Here is a 12882-nt window from a genome sequence, read left to right as displayed (position 1 = left end):
TTGAGTATGGGGTGGGTGGCTGTTGGAGGGGGTTGAGGGTTTTCAGCAATCGGCCTCTAACCAAGTTGCCCTGATTCCCCTTAAAACCACCTGTTGTGTGACTTTTAACGTATTTCTGGAAGATTTCTTAACCTGAGCAGTTGATTGTAAACACCTTTTGGGCACCTCGTTGCGGCCTGTGTCACGTCCCGCCTACAGGCCCCTGCGTTTGATTGTACGAAGCTTTGGCTGTGGGCGGGGGGAAGCACTGCCCGCTAGGCGGGGACAGGCCCGCTCCCTCCCACGGCGCAGCGCGGTGGCGCCGGGCCGAGAACCGGGCAACTCGCGGCAGGGTTGGCCATCGATGTGCTTCTCCATCCGCAGCTCTGCCTGGATCCGCAGCGCCGAGCTCGACCCTGCCGGCTGTTGGCCGAGCGCCCTCCGCGCGCGCTCCCGCGGGTGGTGGCGGGGGCCTTTCCTTCCCTTTTTGGCCCTCGCGGCCGCCCGTCCGCCGCGCCGCGGGCTGTCCGCCCCCTCGCCGCCGGTGACGTCAGGGGCTGTTCTGTCAAGCCCGCCAAATTCGAACGCCGGGGCGCGAGCCGGACGCGAGCGCGGCGGCGGTTATTTCCGTTGCGGCCGTTATTGCCCTGACGGCCGCCGGCGGAGCGCGCCCTGTCGCCGCCATGGCCACCCCGCCCAAACGCGGGCGGCTGGAGGGCAGGATCAAGAAAATCGCTGTCGAGGGCAACATCGGTGAGTCGTGCCTGTCGCCTCACCGGGGCGGTGGGCGGGTTGTGGGGAGCGGCAGCACAGCTCTGTGGCCTCCCCACTCGTGGCCGCATCAGCCCTCCCTCATGGTGGGGCTTCTCCCGCCATGGCGGCGTGGGCGCTTCCAGGAGGTTTTTCTCGCCTTTTTCCTGTGAAAAAGGCTTTTAGTCGAGTTGTACGGTGCCAGCAAGCCAGTTAGTGACTTGGGGAACGTTACGCTGACTCCGCAGGAATGAATGCTATAAAAATGACGACACTTGGGAGGAAAAAAAGCTTTGTACTGCGGTTTGTCATTTATTCACCACGTTAAAGATGCGATGAAGTCCCGGTTAAGACTCTTCCCCCGCCTTTCCCGAGTGTGGCGTAAAACACCTCTGTATCACCGCAGACTGTTCCTCTCAGGAAACAAGAGGAGCCTGGTGAACTGGTGTGAAAGAGCAGGAAAAGCTATGGGCGATTCATAACGCCGTAGTCATTTGCTGTTTTCTGGGGGCTGTTTTCTTCTTGTTTTTCAGTTGTTTTTGGTAAGAAGCTGTGCTTAAAATTGAGCCTAGGAGTTGCCAGGGTGTGGGTTTGTACACCCGTACTTCAGTGGTTGATAGCCAACCGGTTGGCTTCTCTCAGGTTTAATTAATTCTTTTTAAAATTTCCTGAGCTTCTGTGCTGTAGGAAGAAATTAGTAATGCATCTTTGTATCTTCATTTGAGAAACCGTCACTTCTGCTTTATGTTTTTTGGCTTTTTTTCTTTTTGCTTTCTTCCTAAAATAAGAGGAAGACTGCAAACTGGTGCCTGAGACTGGACCACTAAGTATCTTTACAAATTTAACACTGGGTGTTCTAATTGCAAATGGAATTTTCTAGAATTTAGATCATTGGTCTGGGCTGAGACTTGTTGTCATTACTGATTTTTGTTAAATTTGGTATGGGAGTTGTGTGGGACAAAATAAAAAAGGAAAACCCCCATCGCTCAATTAATTGATGATCTGGTACACGATGGTCTCTGATTCATGCTTGTCACGAAGTCAAAGGTGCATGGGTGCGGGAGACTCATTTAAGGGACTTGAAACTGGAGTTCTATGGTGGTTAGGTAATGACACTGTCGGTGTTTTTTGACTGCTGTTCTTCCTGGATGCTTTTTCTACAGCTGCAGGGAAATCGACATTTGTGAATATTCTCAAGCAAGCTGATGAGGAATGGGAAGTTGTTCCTGAGCCTGTAGCTAGATGGTGCAACGTTCAGCAAAACTCTGAAGAGGATTGTGAGGTATGGTAAAAGAAACTAAGGTGGAACTCTTGAAATTTAAAGAAAAACGACACAAACCCAGTCGAATGTTCTTCTAATTTCAGGAGGACGATACATCTGATAAAGGAGGTATTTTACAGAACATATGTGATAGCAACATTTTCGCTGATTCTTATCATAATATTTGAGTTCCTGTTTTCCAGTCTGCTGTGTATATTACAGAATAAATGTTATTCAACATCAGGATGTAAATTATAAAAGTGGTAAAAGCCTGTTCTATTTTATGTATAAAAGCAAGGGATGGAAAAAAGTTAGGCAGAAGTTACTTGTAGTAATGACTGTGAACTAACCAGGTCAGAGCAGAGGGTTGCCCAGGTGTCCTGGAAGGTGTCCTCTGAAGTGTGTATGAAATAGCGAACTACTGCTAAATTGTTTATAGTGTTGTATTTCCTGTCAGCTACCTGTAATTCTGTTGGCAGTCCAGCTGCTACCTAGTGGCCAAAGTCATCGCTGTGTAGACAGTTTTTGATGAACTCTAGAAGATTTTTCTTTCTTAGATCTGGCAAAAAGTACAACATATTTTGGTTAACTAAATGTAAACTGTTAATGGACGTGTGTTGTTTCTAACTTTTCCTCAGCTACATTTTTTCAGAGTTAGCTCTCTTTTTTTTTTTTTTTTCTTTATTCATGATTGAACTTGAAGTTTAAGTTTTTTTTATGAATTTCCTGTGGTGTGTTGACCCCAGCCATCAGCTAAGGACCCGCACAAACCCCAGCTCATCCCCTCAGCGGAGTGGAGAAAAGAACAGCAAGAAAGAAGGCAAGACAATTTATGGGTTGATATAAAGACAGTTGAATAAGCAAAGGGAAGAGGATAAGAAGAGAGTGACGCAAAGGCAATTGCTTACCTCCTAGAAGCAGACCAATGCTCAGCCAGTCTACCCTGGAACACAAACCCCTCCCCACCTTCCAGTACCTGAGTTGAATCGCTGAGCGTGACGTTCTGTGGTGTGGAATACTCCTCTGGGCCGTTGAGGACAGCTGGACCGGCTGTGCTCCTCCCACCTTCTTGCCCACCCCAGCCCACGTGCTGGGGGGCAGAGTGGGAGAGAGAGGAAGCCTTGATGCTGTGCAAGCACTGTTCAGCAATAGGCAAAACATTGGTGCGTTGTTAACGGTGTTTTAGCCACAAACACAAAACAAGTCACCATATGGGCTGTTACCAAGAAAGTTAACTCCATCCCAGTCGGGCCCAGTAAATTTAACATCAATCTGTCATAATCCCTGAAACTGATGACTAATTTGCTCTTTTCTCCTTTTGCTTTGGCTGGTTTGCAGAAATAATGATGTTATAGGTGACTCCTAAAATCAGTCAGGAAACAAAAAAAAAAAAAAAGGTTCCTAAAGACAAGACTGTACTCCGTGTGTGAAGCTGTTTGTGCATGTGTCCGTAGGTATCTCTTCCAGTCTTGTGTCCACTGTCAATAGCTTGAGCTGTTCCCCTTGTTGTTGATATTTTACGCGGAACAGCAGCAGCAGCTGCCGCAGTAAAACACCACAGTATTGCACACCAGTTTTGTTTCTAGTGAGGATATTGTACGGCCTGAACAATAGGCCTTTGCCTCTTTTTTCCTCCTTTTCCTTCCCTTTTTTGATAAAAGTTATCACCATTCAAGACCTTGATTATTGCTTTTTTTTTTACTTAGTTGAATACCAAAAAGTAAACTTTCACTTCTCCATCTCTAACAAAGCTGGTAGTTTCATTGTCCCAGAGTACTGGGGTTAAGGGGGGAAGATTTGGGAAGTTGATTTTTGTGTGTGTGTGTGTGTGTGTGTTCATAGAAGGAGGTGTGTCTTACTGCTTTTGTAGTTGTTAGTTCTTAGGAAAGTTGCATCTGACATACTGAAGATGTCTGAGAATGGTGCTTTTTAATACAGTGTTTTTCAAGGATATTGGAATCTTTTCCAGAGGATAGTTCTATATAATTTATTTTTTATTGGTGAAACTAGTAAATAAGGGTCTTGTGACTCCTGAAAGGTCACTGTAGCTGCATCTTCTTTACTTGGTTACGGAGTAGGAGGGCATATCCGGGATAGTGTCCCCTGTCCCTAGCGGACTTTGGTCCCATGCCAGCTAGGACTCTTCCAAGCGGTTCCTAAGCACAGTTTGGGCAGTAGGATAGCCCCAGGACTCTGCCGAAAGTGCACAGCAGGTAGCTACCTCCTTTTGCAGGCTCAGAAACTTCAGAGCTGTGGATATTGCTCCTATAGGAGATAGGTGTTGACCTGCATCTATAGTTTTTTGAAAATATGTCAATATTTGGATTTGGTGTTCATGTAGCAAAAGGGTTCAGACAGCAGCAGTCATCTTTGGTAGGCTGTGTTTTCTAGTCAAAACTGAGGCACACAGCCTTCCCTTTCCATCAGCTTTAGTGGCTGCCTCGAGGTCTTTTAATCTCCCTCGTGGGCTGATGGAGCTCTTTGGCCTGGAGTCTGTTCTGAAGCTCCCGAGTAAGGTGAGACCATAATCGTATCTTAAGACGTTGCGTCAGCAGCTGTTACCATAGGAACTGTAATTAATAGACGGAAAAACAAAACGAGCCCAACTTTAAACTCACACTTACCAGAGTAGAAGCAGCATGGATTTTTCTACAATTTTGTTAACTTTTTGTACTGATAGGATGTTCTTCTTTTATTAACGCTTGTAAATAAGTGATTAAAGCATTTTGGTACTTGAGCATTTGGACATTGTCGATTGCAGAGTTGCTTATTCAGCTCAGTGCCATAGGAGGAATAACATTACCGGTATTTACGCCATGTATTACCAATAGGGTTGAGAGGTAAATGATGCAATTGTAAACCTGAAATAAAGGCTGAACAGCTTTAACGTAGTAGAGCAATTCTGTTTTACCTTAATGGTCCACTGTTTCAACTGAAAACGTCACTGTGTATTTGTTTTAAAACCAGGAGCTGACTGCGTCACAGAAGAGTGGTGGAAACGTGCTTCGGATGATGTATGAGAAACCAGAGAGGTGGTCTTTCACTTTCCAGACATACGCATGTCTCAGCAGGATCCGGGCTCAGCTCAGATCCCTTGATGGCAAACTCAGAGAGGTGGAGAATCCCGTCGTCTTCTTTGAGCGATCTGTCTACAGTGACAGGTATGTTGGACTGAAGTCTTTAAAGAGGAGATCAAAATTCTCCGAAGTAAAAAGCATAAATCAATAAAGCAGAGCATAATGGAGTTTTGTACCTCCTTTTGTCATAATTTTGATACTGGTCAATCCCAATAACCTGAGTGGTTTGTTACCTTTCTCTCCTTGGTGTTGACAGTGAAGTAAAATTATTGGTTTGAGGGTTTATAGTGTTGTTGCATAGGCTTGATTAACTACGTGTATTTTCTCATTCTTTGTGGGTAGGTGTTTTATGATTTGTGCATGCACGTTTCCTCTCAAAGAAATGAGGGCAGTAGGCCTCGAGAAGAGTCAAGCGATACCGTTCTTGGTCACTTAGTCTTGTTTTCTTTCATGCTTCTTGGATCAGGTCTAGCTATTTGCTGTTGCCATACCCTTGTGTTTCTGGATTCGGAAGGTTAGATTCAATGACTAAATCCCATCACGTAATCCCTAGGTCTTCACTGTGTTTTAATATATTGTAAATAAATGACCACGGTGTACAAACCGCTGGTGGTTTGTAGGTTTGTCCTGAACAGGTACCTGAGCCGCAAGTTACCTCTTTTTGTGGACACTGCTATGGGCGACCGCAAAGGACGTAGTTACAGGATGAAGCTACCAACTGTTTATTTCCAGTCGGAGCATTTGTCAGAGAAGTTACAGAATTACTACCCTCAGCTTCTTCTCTAGTTACTGTGCTGTACTTGAGGCAATCAAAGTGATAACTCTGTTCAAGTTAATTTTGTTCACATAACTGTTTTGTGTTCACAGATATATCTTTGCAGCTAATCTATATGAGTCTGACTGCATGAACGAAACTGAATGGACTATTTACCAAGACTGGCATGACTGGATGAATAAGCAGTTTGGTCAAAGCCTAGCGCTGGATGGCATCATTTATCTTCGAGCCACTCCTGAGGTGAGGAATAAAAATTTATGACCGCACAGAGAATAAGAGTACATGTTCTAAGCCTTGGCTTTAAAATTTGACCTTTGTCTATGCTTCCATAGTATTTTTTTTTTCCTAAGAAAAAAAAAAAACCCAGTAGGGTTTAACTGTGATTCTGGACCTTTTTTGTGGTAGAAGAATAATAAGCTTGCAGTCAACTCCAATAAGATCACAATTGTGTGTCATTGCATACCGCTGTATCTTTGTTTTAGTGATTGCTTTGAATGTCTTGGGCAAGAAAACAGTTGAGAAATTGTCCTTGAAATGTAATTTTCTCAAAATCTTGAGCTACTCTTATCTTTCTCTGTAAAAGTCCTAATGATTACATATCAGTTCAGACTATAGTATTCCTCTGAAGACTAAAATACTTGAGTTATGAATAACACAGTCTGGAAATACTTTAAAAAAAGTTCTTTCAAGTGTAGCTTGTATATTTTGGAATAAAATGTGATAATAATGATTCTATAATTATAAAAACAGAATCTATGACAAGAGCAAACCAGAATAATACAACTGGAACTAAGAAAAGAAAAAGGAAAGTACGAAATAGCAATAGGAACATTGCTGTGATAGATATAACAATTCCTAGTTAATGCCACAGCTGATTTGGGGGGGGGGAGGGGTGTGTGAAGCCCTTTCACCTGGAGCGGTGGAGCTAAGCCAGATGAATGCACCTACTGTATGTGAGGCTTTATGACAATGCTTTGATCGTTGGGCATCTAATATATTTTAAAAGGAGAGAACAACATAACGAATACATCTTTGGAGTATGAAACTTACATGAAGAAGATAAAAACACAAGAGTTTAGAAGGGCTGTAATTGCAGTAATTAACTTACAGGTCACTTCCATACTTCCTTACTTCCAATTTTCATGCTTTTGACTCTGCTGCTGTTGTAAACAACTGTGTAATGTAACATGCTGGAGCTTCTCTGAGGGTTTTTTCACTAGCCTGGCTATGAAGGTTTTTTTTTTCTCCCCTCTTTAAGTCAAAGATGTATATTTAAATTACAAAGTACAACAGTTTTAAACAGTTTTGATTGGCTTGTTATTGAGGCTTTGGATATGTTCAGGACAGGAACAAGTGATTTACTACATTTGAAAAAAACGTTCCCAAGGGCCAGAAATAAATAATGAACTTCTGAAATGCCTGTCTGTAATGTCAAATGGATATTTCTGCTCTTTTCATGCAATAAACTGGTACCCCTTCTTTTAATAATGAGCTTGCTTGAGACTTTTCCTTGTAGTGGAGAAATAACACGATATATTTCCTTGGGTCCTTCTTGGATTTTGCGTGTGGTCTGTGGGCTCCATCAGCTGGATGCGGCATAATGTTTCTATTCTTGTAAGGTAGTTAGCAGGTTGAAAATTCATCTTTGGCAAAGAGTGGCATATTGAGCACAGTAGGAAAGGTTGGCAAAAAAAACCAAAACACAAACTTCAGCATTCTCTGTAGGTCTGCAGAAACAACCAATTTTTTAAAAAAATATCTTCTGCCTTTAGAAATGCTTAAATAGGATTTACTTGCGTGGAAGAGATGAAGAGCAAGAAATTCCGATTGAATACCTGGAGAAGCTTCACTACAAACATGAAAGCTGGCTTCAGCATAGGACACTGCGGTAGGGTTTGTTTAATGGTTACTTAAAGATGGATAATCTTTGTAAGGATGTTCTGTAATCCTTTTTCCACCAGTGAAACTTCAGCTTTTCCTAGGATATGTAACGTTAAACTCCAGGAATATTTCGATCTATGCTTCTGTAGCAGTATTGGCTTTACAGCTTGTTAATTCTTGCTAGGATGCGCAACGTGCCTTGAGTTATCTTCACGTAGAGCTCTGAATAGCAACGGATTCAGCTGAACTAATTTTAATACACAGCTGAATTTAACGTTAGCTGCTGGGGGAACAGAATGTTCAAGAATCAGTACTGTATCCTAGGAGCCACACTGTAAATTCAAGCTGCTTCATATTCAGAATTCATGGCTGTGATTTATAGATGCAGTTCTTTTCATGATTTTCAACCATGAAAATGCTGACAGAGACTTGAATGATGTATACTTTTTTCAGCTAATAATATTTTCTTTGTTCCTATCCCAATACAGAACGGATTTTGAATATCTACAGGAAATACCCATTTTAACATTGGATGTTAATGAAGACTTCAAAGGCAAAAAGGACAGATATGATGACATGACTGAGAAGGTAAAATTTGATAAGAAGAACAAACTGATGATTTAGGTTTATTGACAACATGTCAAAATGAATTCAGGACACTTCTTGCATCTCAAAGTATAGCATTCTTTGAAGTCAGACTAGGCTTAGAACCTGTGTTTCTTCATGCTATTTCCTACATTAACTTTCCATTAAAAAAAAAAAAAGGCGGGGGAGGGGCGCAGAGCAGGAAGGAAATATTCCAGGCTTGTTCGAAATGACTTTCACTAGTAGCTTTGTTTGCAAACATAATTTGTAATTTAAATAACCCTCAACTGTTTAAAAGCACTGTTATTTGCTACACCCTGCTTCTAACATGGTGCAGGTATCCTAAGAAACGTGTTGGGGCTGGCAGAGGGAGAGAGAAAGAATGCTACACAGGTCCGAGCTGGATGCCTGGGGTCAGTCAAGTGTTCCTTGTATTAGGTGTGAAAGCGTCTGACCTACAGTGCTGGTCAGTAAAAGACTTTCTGTTCCAGGTACTGTGAAAATAGAGTACAAAACCATTACAATGGAAAATTGAAGGGTGATTTTACTGAACCTGCAGCTGAATTCTGATCCAAAGCAGTGAGCCAATGGCAAACTATTTTAGGTGTTGCAGATACTTCTAGGTAAAGGAAAGAGAGCATGGGCTACCCTCTCTTCTGGCTAGCATGTCACAGCAAAGAGCAGTACAGCTAACGCAAATAGGGATTCTTTGCTCTAAAAAATATACTTCACTGTGCAGTCATCCTTCTAAAACATTTAAATCGTGGAGTTACATTCAGATAATGAACAGCCTTACAGCCTGCTGCAATACTGCTTATTTTTAGTCTTGTTTATGGAATTGGTACGATCGTTCAAGTTTTGCCCTTCAGGTGTGTGTATTAGAGAGTTATTCAAAATCATAGTCAAAAGCAGTGGTCTGAAACTTCAGGGACTGCTTTTCAAATGTAGCTTTTTATTTTGTTTGGGAAGTAATGCTGAGTATATAACGAAGTATTTTCCAGTTTTATTTGAAGGCATGGAAAATAAAAAGTCTAAAATACTTGAAGTTGAGATTTCTATTTGCATTAAGAAGATCTAATCCTTAGCACAAAAAGGTTTAATATATATTTTTAAAGCTAGGCCAAGCCATCAACATTTTAACTGTTCAGGTGTCCAGTGTTTGAATCATGATGAGATTCAGCTGAGGACAAGTTGATTTTTACTTGAGTAGTTGCAATGAGTTACAGACCTTAGCAAGGGTATGTACACATTTTTCCGCTCTTTGGAAAGAAATTGTTTACCTCACGAGAAAAGCAGCTTTGTCCTTTGATCTCAGTTTATCCACTGAGGAGTAGAACTGTTCACCTGATTAAAACCAGCCTTCGTGGTATTTGCTCTTTTAAAGCTTGTTAATTGATGGAACGACTGGACACAGCAGCTGTGGAGTAAATATGCTTCCCGTCTGCACCATGAGATAAGCCTGAGCTCAGGTACCTGAATAGGCATTTCAGAGCAGTTTACTCTGGGAGCTGTCGGGTTATCTGGGAACAGCCTAAGCCCTGTGTTGGCCTTTTTTTTTGGCGTTTGCTCAGTGGAGTCCCAGAACTGCTACGCTCTTTAGGAGGCTGGGTGCTTTGGTCTTTCATGTACGCTGATGTCCAGTGGGGCCACAAAACCTGTCCGTTTCCTTCTCGCCTCTGTTGCGATGCTCGTTTTCAGAGACCGGTCCTGAAACTATGCCTGGCATGTGGCTCGTCATGGGGTTCATCACGCAGTATTGCTCTTGTGGAGGATGGCTTTCTCATGATACCTTTCAAGTTAGAGTGTGTTGGCACAGTTATGTGTTCCCTTCTCCACGTGGAGGGATTTGACCTCTTCCCTACCCTCCTTTTGCCCTGAACTAGGAAGGGAAGGGTCACAGTTGGAGAATGGGATCCAAGATGTGTTCCCATTTTGCATCAAAAAATTGGACAAAACATTTACAGATGCGCTCTGTGTATGAGAAACTCTGCCAAAAACCAGCATGTTCTCTAGCGAACTGTCGATTCCTTTCTCTGCAGTGGTCTAGCTTCAGTGGACAGAGAGGAAACTGCTCCCAGTTCAGCCTACATTACAGTGTAGGTGCTAGGATGCTCTTGAAACTGAGAGATAAGAGTTGTGTGTCTAGAACCTGTATTCCTTGGGTCTTGTATATGCTGGGTGGTTGTATTTTAAAAAGGTGGCTTGGCCCTTGCTGCCTCCGCTTCCTACCCCTAGGCTTTAAAGGGAGGCAGTAATTACTCTTTTATTTGGGGGAGGTGGCACAACAAAAAGGCACGCGTACCTATGGCAAGAAGTGCCTTCTCAGCGCCTTGTCTTCATGCAACCGTTGGTAGTGACCTGAATTTAAGATGATGTCTAAACTGACCACACTTGCGAGTGTAACGCTAGCCTGCTGCTTGGCACACTGCCTCTTTTGGATCCAGTTCTCGTGCAATTGCGTGGATTATTTGAGGTGCTGTTCCGAGTCTTGGTGCTCTGTGTAGGACTTCTGACTCAGGGTTCTAGACAGCATTCTGTGGGCCAGAACTTCACTATTAACTTTTAGGTAGCTGAAGCTACTCTTCAAATACTGGGAATGGAGTTAAACGGTAGCTGAAATATTTACGGCATTGTTCTACAGTATTGGATTTTTTTTTCAGATACCATGGGTTTGCTAGATATTATTTTATTATTTATTTGCGAAGCTCAGATTCCAAGGAACATACTCGTTAGATGCGTTGGATTGTTCATCGACATGAAATATGAACCGTGTTCTGGTAGTGGGTGTGACTTGATGTTTTCCAAATGTCAGGTCTTTTGAGGTGGTCATTGTCTTCCTCGTGTTTAGGTTAGACCTGCTTTTAAGGTAATTTGGTTGCGATGTAGGCCCGTAGTTTAGGACCACGGGAGGAATGAGCGTCATTCCAATGCGTCTCTCTCCGTACCTGCTGAATTACAGGTACCGTGGCTGGAAAAGCTCTTGATGGACGAGAAATGGCACGGCCGACCCTAAGATTATTTTTCCCATTTCCTGTTTCTGTAGGTAGTAGTAAAGCATAAAGCGGTGGAGAAGCAAATGTAGCTGCTGTATGTTTCTGTTGATAAATACTTTGTTTGATTGACAATATTTGTTTCTTTTTGCAGGTCAAAGAATTTTTGAGCACGTTATAATCCTCTTTGAAGCACAGGCAGAGTCAAACTGTTCCAAACATCTGTGCGATCAAAGTCTGAAGTACAACTTCTGCTTTTATAGAAGGCCTCTGGAGAGGCAGGACTCAATCCTGTTGATTTAATTGTGAGGAACAAACAAACTTTGTGAATAGGAAAATTATTAAATAAATGAGTAGGTCTGTTGAGTATTGTATTAAGTAACACACACAAATTCTGAGAGTTCCCAAATATTGCACCTGTTTCTATTCAGACCAGTAAGCTCATCTGGAGTATTTTATTGTGGTTTTTCTAAATTTATTTTGTGCCCAGTAGCTATTTAATATTCAAGAAGGTAGTGTTTTTTCAGCTCTCTTGAGTGTTTTTTTTTAGCGGAATTGACTTGTAATGGATGTCTCTGTTCTGAGGAAGAAAAAAGTAAAAAACATTTTTGATGGCGAGGGTATTTTAATATAACTTGGAGTATTATAGTGTAAGGTATAAAAAAAAGTCGTCTGACAATTTTGGTAGATCAAGTTCTTCACAGAATGCACTGAATTAAAGTAAAGCCAAATATGTCTGAAAATCTGTAGATCTGTCACATTAGTTTTTATATCTGTTTTCATTGTGTGCTGCGAACTAGGATATTAAGAGGCTTTCCATTCTTTAGCATGTTTGGGTTTTCCCCACACACACTTTTTTTTTTTTTTTTTTTTTTTGAAGCTCTTACTAAAACAGAGCTGTGTTTTTTTGTTGGCAAGTCCTCTTTTCCTGCAGAGGAGTAGGTTTGACTGACGGGTACTGTAAAAAGAAAAAGCAAATTTTGCAAATGGCGTCCCTCTGTAAATTACGTGTTTCCAAGCTTTTCCTTAATCACGTTTTTGGATGTTGGAGGTGGCTTCCTGCTTTTGTTCCAGCTTCTCCATTTGTTAACTGGGCCTTCTGGGTGCTTATCAAAGATACTGCAATATTTGAAGTAGGCTGTCCTTTATCATCATCTTGTAGTAAGAAGGGGAGACCTTTGTGGAGTTGCTGCTGTTGTAGTGCATCTTGTTTTATTAACTGAGCCACTTCTGTTTCAGGTGCAGAAAATACAAACTACACAGGGTACACGTCTCAAGTACTGTGTCTTATGAGCTGCTTTGTTCTGCTTTAAACTGAATGATTGCACAGCTGCCTTTTGAATGCAAAATTTTATTGTGAAGTGGTGCCTGTGTTACCTGCTAATTCGATATGAAATTTCTTCCTTTGTGGTTGGAATTGTGCTGGTGTTCTCTCACCGTTGACTGAAAAATAAAAGTGGTTGGAAAGACTTTTTCAATACTGAATAGCGTTGGTTCCCTCATCTTATAAAAGAACTAATGTTGTAGGTTGCTGGTACGTCATACAGGTACAACGGATGGATTTAACATTCTGTGTTCTCAGGG

General features: G+C 42.1%; 1 protein-coding gene across 2 annotated transcripts; it reads left to right on the top strand.

Moving 5' to 3' along the window:
* Nucleotides 1–662: 662 nt before the first annotated feature.
* DCK (deoxycytidine kinase) lies at nt 663–11479 on the top strand (the record flags this gene model as incomplete). 2 transcript variants are annotated; one of them, XM_081999523.1, is made up of 7 exons in its annotated part: nt 663–732; nt 1893–2011; nt 4958–5151; nt 5935–6082; nt 7615–7730; nt 8212–8311; nt 11453–11479. In XM_081999523.1, 7 exons carry the CDS (start codon nt 663–665, stop codon nt 11477–11479), a joined length of 774 nt encoding a protein of 257 aa, XP_081855649.1. The 2 variants fall into 2 exon arrangements, with proteins under 2 accessions (XP_081855649.1, XP_081855648.1); XM_081999522.1 differs by lacking the exon at nt 11453–11479 and having other exon boundaries at nt 8212–8730.
* Between the last annotated feature and the right edge of the window lie 1403 nt (nt 11480–12882).

Source organism: Phaethon aethereus (assembly GCF_964289735.1).
Source record: "Phaethon aethereus genome assembly, chromosome: 4".
In the NCBI taxonomy this organism is placed as follows: Eukaryota; Metazoa; Chordata; class Aves; order Phaethontiformes; family Phaethontidae; genus Phaethon; species Phaethon aethereus.
Note: the sequence above shows the minus strand (reverse complement) of the source record. Positions and strands in the feature narration are given on the sequence as shown.